At 35.1% G+C, this 11080-nt stretch overlaps 1 protein-coding gene across 1 annotated transcript in view; it reads left to right on the forward strand.

The window, feature by feature from the left end:
• SGPP1 (sphingosine-1-phosphate phosphatase 1) overlaps nucleotides 1–10424 on the forward strand; it is a 35279-nt gene extending 24855 nt beyond the window's left edge. Inside the window, exon 3 of the mRNA XM_049612650.1 lies at nucleotides 8078–10424. Within this exon, the coding sequence (XP_049468607.1) occupies nucleotides 8078–8629 (552 nt within the window). The 3' untranslated portion in view covers nucleotides 8630–10424. The remainder of the gene's footprint in view (nucleotides 1–8077) is intronic.
• The last annotated feature ends 656 nt before the right edge of the window (nucleotides 10425–11080 follow it).

Raw genomic sequence — 11080 nt, forward strand, 5'->3', positions numbered from 1 at the left:
ATAAAAAAAAAAAAAAAAAAAAAAAAAAAAAAAAAAAAAGAAAGATATTATGAGATTATAAAGTAGTAAGTACACCTCAAACCCATTTTTATAAGAAGAAATAAAATCAAACCAACCATATACACACACAAAAAACCCCCAAAATCCAAAAACATGTTAGAGAGAAAGATCTAGAGCAATAAACATTGAGAGTTTTAATAGTAACTGTACCTGGGTAATAACTGCTTATTGGGGCACCTGGGTGACTCAGTCAGTTAAGCGTCCAACTTTGGCTCAGGTCATGATCTCATGATTTGTCTTTCAAGCTCTGCATTAGGCTCTGTGCTGACAGCTCAGAGCCTGAAGCCTGCTTCAGATTCTGCGTCTTCCTTTCTCTCTACCTCTCCCCTGCTCACACTCTGTCTCTGTCGCTCAAAAATGAATAAAATGTAAAAAAAAAAAACAAAACACCACCACCTACTTGTTATTATTTGTATTTACTAGTTTTCCTATAATGATCGCGTATTAAATCTGAATTTTAATTAAAGGTAAATATTCCAAAATCTGTCCTTAACAGTGCACTTATAGTAGTGTACTAGCATATTGAAATAAGAAGCAGGACACCTAAAATATGTTATAATTGAGGTGCCTGGTGGCTCAGTCGGTTGAGCGTCCAACTCTTGATTTTGGCTCAGGTCACGATCCCAGGGTCATGGAATCGAGCCCCCATGTCGATTCTCTCGATCTCATGAAGATTCTCTCTCTCTGCCTCTGCCCCTCTCCCCCATTTGTGCGTGTGCTCTCTCTCTCAACATAAAATAAAATAAAATATTATAATTGAAAACACCCCAGCAACTCACTAGGATATCATAGGAGCCTGGAATTCTAATCTCAGCAAATCAGCAGCCTCTCTAGGTCTATTTCCTGATCGGAAGAAATGAAAAGGATAAAAGTTTAGACTTAATATGTAATAAATCTGTGTTGAATTTATGGTACTTGATACCTTCTTCCTTCCATAAATTTGATAACCTTGAATATTCCATTCAAATGTGTAATTATCTATTAACTTTGAGGGAATATTAAGTTATCTGTGATTAGTATCTAAAATTATGTGCTAAGGTTTTTTTTTTTTAATTTGCTAATTTAAGTTGTTTTTGCTACCTTTAACATTAACTTTCCTTTATTACATACTTTGTGCTGTAATGCTTAAAACCACTTAGTATACATTTTAATGTCATACATTAAATTGATATCACAGTGATAGCTAGCATGTTTATGCCCTGAATTAATTCCTTCCTTCCTTCTGGTTCTGTTGCTTGGAAGTTCAGTTTGCCCTTACTATTTTTTTAAGTTTATTTATTTATTTTGAGAGAGAGCAAGCAGGGGAGGGGCAGAGAGAGAGAATCCAAAGCGGGCTCTGCACTGACAGGAGAGCCCGACATGGGGCTCGAACTCATGAACTACGAGATCATGATCTGAGCCCAAACCAAGAGTCAGATGCTTAACCAACTGAGACACCTAGGTGCCTCAGTTTGCCCTCACTATTCAGGATAATATAAATAACTAATAATCAGAAAGGGAGGTAAATTTGTATAGAGTCATGAAACAATCTAGTTTAATATTCATGGAGCTCTACAAAAAAAATTGAGGACAACAAATTTTGGATATTTTGTGTCATACCGAAATATATTTCTGGAATTATAATTGTTTTGAATTATTTTTAAGAATTCTTAACGTGATCAAATGTAGGGGCACCTGGCTGGCTCAGAGAAGTGTTACTCTTGATCTCAGGGTTGTGAGTTCAAGCCCCATTTTGGGTGTAGAGATTACTTAACTAAAGAATAAATTAAAACTTAAAAAAAATAGGGGGTGCCTGGGTGGCTCATCTGGTTAGGCGTCTGACTCAATTTCGGCTTGGGTCAAGATCTCACACTTCTTGAGATCAAGCCCCACATTGGACTCTGTGCTGACAGTGCAGAGCCTGCTTGGTATTCTAAATCCCAATAAAGAAATAAACATGAAAAAAACTTTAAAAAGTGGTCAAATGTAGGAATGTCTTTAAAAGTCATTTAATTGATTAAGTTTTTCATTTTCTAAAGTACTATAAGCGGGCTCCTGGGTGGCTCAGTCGGTTAAGCCTCCGACTTCGGCTCAGGTCATGATCTCATGGTCCGTGAGTTTGAGCTCCACGTCAGGCTCTGTGCTGACAGCTCAGGACTTGGAGCCTGTTTCAGATTCTGTGTTTCCCTCTCTCTCTGACCCTCCCCCGTTTATGCTTTGTCTCTCTCTGTCTCAAAAATAAATAAACATTAAAATAAATAAAGTACTATAAGCATTTTATAGGAATGAACATCTACTTATATCTATAGTAAGAAAAAACTATAAAAAAACCAGCTAACTTCAGAGCTATTAACCCTTCCTTTCACTTAACTTTACAGTAAATTTATTATATATGGTTTTATGTAAATAACATCAATTGTCATTTAAAACTTATAACTTGGTACACATACTGAGAATTACAAGGCTCAGACATTTCCACATTAGCATATTCTGAAAGTTTTTGAATCAATCACGAAATTTATTTTTTTTAATGTTAAATAAAACATTTTTGAGATGCAGGACGGAGGGGCAGAGGGAAAGGGGGACAGAGGATCCAAAGCAGGCTGTGTGCTAACAGCAGTGAACTGGATTTGAGGCGTGAGATCATGACCTGAGCCAAAGTCGGATGCTCAATGAACTGAGCCACCCAGGCGCCCTATCATGAAATTTAAATAAGAAATAAAGCAACAGCTTCTATTCTGATAGCCAAAATTCTGTAGTTATTTCACAAGATCTGTGCCTTTAATTACATCGTAGGGAAGAAAGGGTAGGATAGCAACCAAAGGACTATACCCTCATAAAAGTGTAATTCTATGGAAATTAGTGATCTGAAATATGAAGAATAGAGGTCTGACAGTCATAATTTGAGGTCTCCGTATCCACAAGTGTGGTCAGAATTTGGGTCACTTTTGGAATCTTTGAGTAACTGCAGTAAAATTCAATTAATAAGAATTCTTAGGTAACTTTTAGTATGTATCTGAGTTTTCATGGAAGACCTCATGTTAAAAAAATTTGAAAATTTAGTTTTTCACTCCAGTATATAATTCCTAATGCTGAATATTCATTTTTTTTTCAACAAAATATATTGAGCACCTTTAATCCATCAGATTAAATGCTTAGGTCTATGACATTAGTCCAGTTTTCTTTATTTAAAAACTGGCCAGGGGCACCTGGGTGGCTCAGTCAGTTAACCGTCCGACTCGTGATTTCGGCCCAGGTCATGATCTCATGGTTTGTGGATTTAAGCCCCACTGTGCTGACAGCATGGAGCCTGGTTGGCCTTTTCTGTCGCCCTCTCTTCCTCTCCCAAAATAAATAAATAAACATTAAAATAACATAAAATAAAACAAAAAAAATGGCTAATGTAACCATAAATTTTTATTAAATTTGAACACTCCTTGAAAGGGGAAAAAAAGGCATTTTTAGTATTTTCAGTGTTTTCGGTGTAGAAACTGTTATTCCCTGAAAATGTCTTTAGCCTAAAATGAAGAAATTATGTTTCATCTGTTTCTCATACAGAGTTCTTATCAAGCAGGATTATATAGTCAATATGATGAATCTAAAGAATTTCTGTCTCAGTTTAACTAAACAAATATTTATTGCCTACTTACTGTGTGCCAGCCATTGGGTATATGTATAAATAAGATAAAGACTTTGCTTTTGAGAGATCGCTGTCTAAATAGGTAATATGTAATGTAAATATGTAATGCAGTGGTTCCTCAACTGGAGCTGCACAACAGAATCACTGGGGAGCTTTTTTAAAATTTTTATCTTTTAAAAAAAATACTTTTTAACATTTTTATTTATTTTTGAGAGACAGAATGCGAGTGGAGGAGGGGGCAGAGAGAGAGACACAGAATCCGAAGCAGGCTCCAGGCTCTGAGTTGTCAGCACAGAGCCCGACATGGGGCTCAAACTCACACGAATGGTGAGATCATGACCTAGGCCGAAACTTAACCGATGGAGCCACTCAGATGCCTCTGGGGAGCTCTTTTCTTTCTTTCTTTTTTTTTCTTTTTTTTTTAGAAAGAAGTTGATGCCCAGGGTGCCTGGGTGGCTCAGTTGGTTAGGTCATGATCACTGTTCATTGAGTTCAAGCCCCACACTGGGCTCTGTGCTGACAGTGTGGACCCTACTTGGGATTCTCTTTCTCCCTCCCTCACTGCCCCTCCACTGCTTGTTCTCTCTCTCTCAAAAATAAATATACATTAAAAAAAAAATTGATGCCCTACTCGCACTTCAATTCAGTTAAATCAGAATCTCTGAGGATTGGCCCAGGCATCAATATTTATAAAGTTGTTTAGTGACTTCTAAAGGGCACAGAGGTTGTGAACCTTTGGTTTTCTAATAGAAATAGAAAGCAAAAAATGGAAAACAATGTGGTAACTTTTGTAGCAGATGCTATGGAGGTAAAGAGGAGGGAATTCCTTATTATGGGGTAGGAGAAGAGAAAGTTTATGGAGAAGAGAGGTGCCTGAGCAGAGTCTCAAAGGATATGTAATGGTTTTCCTAAAATAGAGGAGGAAAGATAATTCCAAGATGAGAGAAATAGTCTAAAATTCATTATGGGACCTGGCATTGAAGCGTTTTGTGTTTAAGATTCTTTTTATTAAGTAATCTCTATACCCATCGTGGGGCTCGAACTTAGAACTCCGAGATCAAGAGTCATATGCTCTACTGCCTGAGCCAGCCAGGGGCCCCTGGCATTGAAGTGTTAGGATAGGCAGAAGCCAGATATGAAATGCTTTATATGCCTTCTAAGAAGTTTGAATACACAAGTGATACTGCTTTAGTTCATAATTTGATAAACATTTTGTTAATTGCTTATATTTTTCTTCGACCTACTATGAAAGCAGTCACTTATATAAAGAGAACACAATTGCTTTTAAATCTCATTTCATATTTTTAGAATTGGAAAATATCAGGAAAAACTTGTTCTATATAGAAATAAATTTTTAAAATGTTTTTTTTTAATGATGCCTGTAATGAAATTGTTGAAAACAGAGTAAAGATTCACTTACAAGTAATTTAGTAGATTTTGTTAGAATAGATTCATGTAAGGGATTCATTTATTCGTCCAATAAATATTTGAGTGTCTACAGTGTGATACGCTTCCCAGGAAGGTGGTGGCTAAAGAACTTAAATTCTTCAAAATTTTTAGCTGCACATTCAGTTCTTACTCTCTTTAGGAATTGTCTGTACCTTCAGCCCTTCTTCTATTCCACAGTATTCTGATTTAGAATTTTACATAGTTTAGAACAGTGCATTGTACTGTTAACTTCACTGATCCATGACAAAGTCATTGAACTTCTGCACAATGAGGACAATGGCAAGAGTTTGAGGATATACTTAAGTCTTAAATGTGGAAGGCAAACTTAAAAACTTTTTGAATAGTATACCTTTATGATTTTGTGGCAGAGAGGGCTTTCTTAAACAAGATACAATGATAAATATGACTACATTAAATTTAGAACTTCTCTTCACTAAAAGGTGCCATAAAGAAAATGAAAAGGCAAGCTACAAAATCCAAAAAAAGATGTTTACAGAACATGTTATTGATAAGAGATTTCATTGATAAAGGATTTATATATGAATACCATATGAAAAAAATCATGTAAATCAACAAGAAAAAAAATCTAAAAGAATGGTTACAAAAAGACACAAATATACATTACAGAGAAAAGGAATAACTCATAATCTTATAAAAAATCAGGAAAATGCAATTTAAACATCAAGAAATGCAGAACTGATGGGATGTAAATTTTTACGAACATTTGGGAAATTTTTAATCTTATAAAATGGAACATGCACATACCCTATGATTCTGCCATTCTGTTTCTAGGAAACTCTTGCCCACACCAGGCAACATTGAAACAAAAAAAATGGTTGCACTGGTTATAATATTCCTGGTTGGTTTAAGAAGAGATACTAATTAAGAAAGCACTCAAGCTCAACCATAGCCAATAAACTAATCCAAAACCTATGAACAATTTAAATGACCACCAGTGGAAGAATGAATAAGTATTACACAGCGAAGTATTACACAGTTGGGAAAGTAAATGACCTACAACTACATATAAGGAATGAATCTTGAACTGTGCACTATATAACATTTTTATAAGCTCAGAAAGAAGCAAAACTAGATCATTTTTTGTTTGTTTGGAGATATGTGATGAAAGCTTTTAACAAGTGCAGTAGAACCTTGGTTTGTGAGCATAATTTGTTCCAGAAACATGCTTGTAATCTGAAGCACTCATATATCAAAGCGAATTTCAAAAACCATTGGCTCAGTTATGATCATGTGACATTCGGCATCATGTACTACTTGTATTGCAGGACATCACTCGTTTATCAAATTAAAATTTATTAGAAATGTTTGAACACTTGCAGAACAAGTTATTCACAACCCAAGGTTTTACTGTATTTATTCAGCCAAAACTCAGGTTTATAATTGCCTTTGTGGAGGATACAGAGTGATAGAGTTGGGAGACAGCATACAAAAGATTCAAAGTACTGGTAATATTATTATCTTTTTTGCAGCAGTGATTTCATAGATATGAATTTTATAACTTCATATACACTCTACGTATCTTTTTCTATGTATCAGTTATTACCTAATAAAAATTTTAAGACAGAAAAACATGAGGCAACTACAGTTGACCCTTTAACAACATGGATTTGAGTTGCATGGGTCTACTTATATGCAGATTTTTTATAGTACTGAATCTTTTCTCTTATGATTTCCTTAACATTTTTATTTCTCTTTACTCTATTTCTCTTTACTCTTTTATTTCTCTTACTTTACTGTAAGAATACAGTATATAACATGTATAGCATTAATTATATGTGTTAGTTGATGTTTATTATTGGTAAGGCTTCAGGTCAGTAGTAGGCTATTAGTAGTTGAGTTTTGGGGGAGTCAAAGTTATATATGAGTTTTTGACTGTATGTGGGGTGGCCACCCCAATCCTCACATTGTTTAAGGGTCAGCTGTGTAATTTCCCAGAAATCAAAACTACACATGGGGCACCTGGATGACTCAGTTGGTTAAGTAAGACACTTAAGACTCTTGGTTTCTGCTCAAGTCATGATCTCATGGTTCATGGGTTTCCAGCGCTGCGTTGGGCTCCACACTGCAGGTGCAGAGCCTGCTAGGGATTCACTCTCTCCACATCTCTTTCTGCCCCTGCCCTGCTTGCATTCTCTCTCCTTTAAAAAAAAATTTTTTTTTAACGTTTATTCATTTTTTGAGAGACAGAGACAGAGCGTGAGCAAGGGAGGGGCAGAGAGAGAGGGAGACAGAGAATCTGAAGCAGGCTCCAGGCTCTGAGCTGTCTGCACAGAGCCTGACACGGGGCTCGAACTCACAAACTGTGAGATCATGACCTGAGCTGAAGTCAGACGCTTAACCCACTGAGCCACCTAGGTGCCCCCACTCGCTCTCCTAAATAAAATAAATAATTTTTTAAAAAAGTAAAAAAAAACTACACAATTTAGGCAGAGTTTATTGTTAAGGATTTAAATATAAATCTTATATAGTATATATGTAGTTAGTTTATAAAAAGGTAGAATTATGAAAACATAACTTTTAAATGTTTATTTTGAGAGAGAGGGCATGCATGCACATGCATGAGCACAAGCAGGCAAGGGGTAAAGAGAGAGGGAGAGAGAGAATCCCAAGCAAGCTGTGCACTGTCAGCACAGAGCCCGACATAGGGCTTGATCACATGAACCATGAGATCTGGGCCTGAACCGAAGTCAAGAGTCAGATGTGCAAATGAGTGGGCCACCCAGGCGCCCCAAAAACATAATACTTTCATTATTATTATCAAATTAATCTTTTTATTATCACTAAATGTTTAGTATTTATTATATGGTCAGTAAAGTTTGAAAATGTGACATCTAAAGAATCTGTATTAACATTGAAAATGTGAAATCTATGTTTTTAAATGTCAAAAAGAGTGTTATGCTGAACAACTTTACTTTTCTCTTTTCCCAGGATATTATTGCCGGATTCCTATATACCATTTTAATCTTAGCTATCTTCTATCCGTTTGTGGACCTGATTGACGACTTCAACCAAACTCACAAATATGCTCCATTAATCATCATCGGGCTTCATTTAGCCTTGGGGATCTTTTCTTTCACTCTTGACACCTGGAGTACATCCCGAGGAGACACAGCTGAGATTCTAGGAAGTGGTGCTGGAATTGCATGTGGATCTCATGTTAGCCATAACGTGGGGCTAATGTTAGATCCTTCTCTGGATATACTACCATTAGCTCTGCCCCCCATTACCGTGACTATGTTTGGAAAAGCCATACTGCGGATCCTCATCGGGATGGTATTTGTACTAATAGTCAGAGATATAATGAAAAGGATCACCATTCCTTTAGCCTGTAAAATCTTCAGTATACCATGTGATGATATTCGAAAAGCAAGACAACACATGGAAGTTGAACTTCCTTATCGGTATATTACCTATGGGATGGTTGGTTTCTCTATCACATTTTTGGTTCCTTATCTATTTTTCTTTATTGGTATCTCTTGATGCAAAAATACTGTTTATAAGAAAGGAGGGTATCAGTTACTGATATCCAAAAATATATCCTAGTTAAAAGCCAAATCAGAGTTAGGCTTTTGCAGGAATTTAACTTAAATAATTATTTAAGTAAATTCGTAAGAGTCAGTGCATTTTATCATTGCACATCCAGATATTGTTTTAGGTGAGCTGAGCTATTTCAACACTGAGAAAATGATAAGTATCCATTTAGAATGTTCATGTAACGTTTGGAGAGTTTTATGCTGTTATGAATTCGAGTTATATATAATATATATTAAGATACATAATGTACAATTATGTATCTAATGTATGTTATATATGAAATAATATACCTAAGTTATTTTAAACTGTGGGGCTGTATTATAAAATCAATAATAATATGCAAACAGTGTGCCGGTATATTTGGATTTAGTACAGGCACGTTGTTATTAACAGATATATTTAACATTTATTTACTATGGGAACCATTTCCTAATTGAATTGCGTAATTACTAGACCAGAATTCATATGCCACCACATAATGTTTTACTGCCTCTTTTTACACTGCCGTCACCTTTCATGTTACCCATGATGTTGAGCATGGGAGGCATTTTTAATGGACCAAATTTTCAGAAAAATTAGGGTTTTTTTTTTTTTTTTCAATTCTGTACACTGTGTTGAATGTACTTTATTTGCAGTTGTTCTGGACATCAGTTTAATAATTCAGGTACTGAATTTTATTGCTTGCTAATTGTGCCTTTCTGTTGCTGAATTAAGAAATGCCATGTATACTGTGATACAAAAATAAGATACTATCTTTATCTTAAGTTACATATAATCAGGCAAATGTTTTAAAAATACATGTCAAACTTAACAGGGCTAGAAGCAAGCCACCCTCAATTCTTTAGCCTTTGTTTGGAAAGAAATGTGGAATGGGTTAAACTTTCTCACTAATTTATTGGGTAGCTAAATGGATAAATATTTCCATTTTTGTAGGTATTTTCCTGTGCATTGTAAGTTTTAGGAACAAGATATATTTTTTGTACATTGTCTTGATTGTTTATACTGCAGGTAGATACTTCCAATGAATGGAAATGTAATTGAAATTTATAGATGGGACAATGCACACACTTAATTTATAAACAAACCGTTTTTCTAAATTATTTGGAAAGGATTGGATTTAGCAGTGTTAACTTTTAATACCCATTTATTAGCTACTTAAGGTAAATTATAAAATCTGAAAGTATCAGTATTTTAGATCCTATTATTTTTTCAATTTTTATTATTTTCACAGTGGAAAATTTGGGTATTAAACATTTCTTTCTTCTGTCTGTGCCTTTATATTTTGAAGTGTAATTGTAATTAGGTTAACATTAAGTTTATTTGTAGTAAGTTTTTCTTAAGAGAATTAACTTTCCATATAAATGAGCATCAGGTATGGAATTACTGACTTTAGTGCAATATCTGTCTGATTATCCAGAAGTATCACTTAAGATGTTTCTATTTTGGACAGCATAACTATTTGAACTCATATTTTTATAATTCCGATTGAGAATTTAGGGACATGGTAATTTTTACCAAGATTGAATATGATAATTTTAAGTAAAACAACTAAATTTGGGATCTTTAGCTGTTAGTCGAAACCGAGGCACTTAGGAACATATCGGTACGTTGGAAAATGTGCAAAGAACTTTTCTTTCAAAATGTGTTTAATGAATTGAATTTTAGGAACTACTTCCCATAATTTGGGTCTATGCTATCTTATTAATTTTTATATCTAGCTTAAAAGGTATTTGAAAATACTCCATTTCTTTGTGATTTATTATTTTCTGTCCTATGGTATCTCCATGCTAAATGTATTTTAAAATAAAAGCCAAATTCAGAATTGAAGAGTATTTTGTTTTGTTTACCTTCTTTGCATTTGTTCTCTGTATTATCTGATATTTATAAAATATATTTAGGATTTTCATTCTAGCAGGCTTTTCCTCTGAAGCATCTTATTCAAAACCAGAGTTGTTTTCAGTAATAGAAGATATCAAAGAAATTCTTCAGGGTTCAAACTGACTTTGGGCTCCAACTGTGATCATTCTGACATTGTACTTTTAGTAAAAAGTTTCATAATATTAAGAAACATGAATAAAATGTTTCAGCAGAATCTGTGGCCAATGGTATTATAGGTAGTTGACTGCCAATTCATTGTCTCAGGCATTAGACACAGTATTAGGAACAGGTTTTTGTTTTTGTTAATGTTTATTTTTGAGAGACAGGGAGAGAGCAGGGGAGGGCCTGAGGGAGGGAGGGAGACACAGAATCTGAAGCAGGCTCCAGGCTCTGAGCTGTCAGCACAGAGCCTGATGCAGGGCTCGGACCCATGAACCGTGATATCATGACCTGAGCTGAGGTGGGAGGTTTAACTGACTGAGCCACCCAGGTGCTCCAGGAACAGGGTTTGTTTGTTTT

Source organism: Panthera uncia (genome assembly GCF_023721935.1).
Source record: "Panthera uncia isolate 11264 chromosome B3 unlocalized genomic scaffold, Puncia_PCG_1.0 HiC_scaffold_1, whole genome shotgun sequence".
NCBI classification, from domain to species: Eukaryota; Metazoa; Chordata; class Mammalia; order Carnivora; family Felidae; genus Panthera; species Panthera uncia.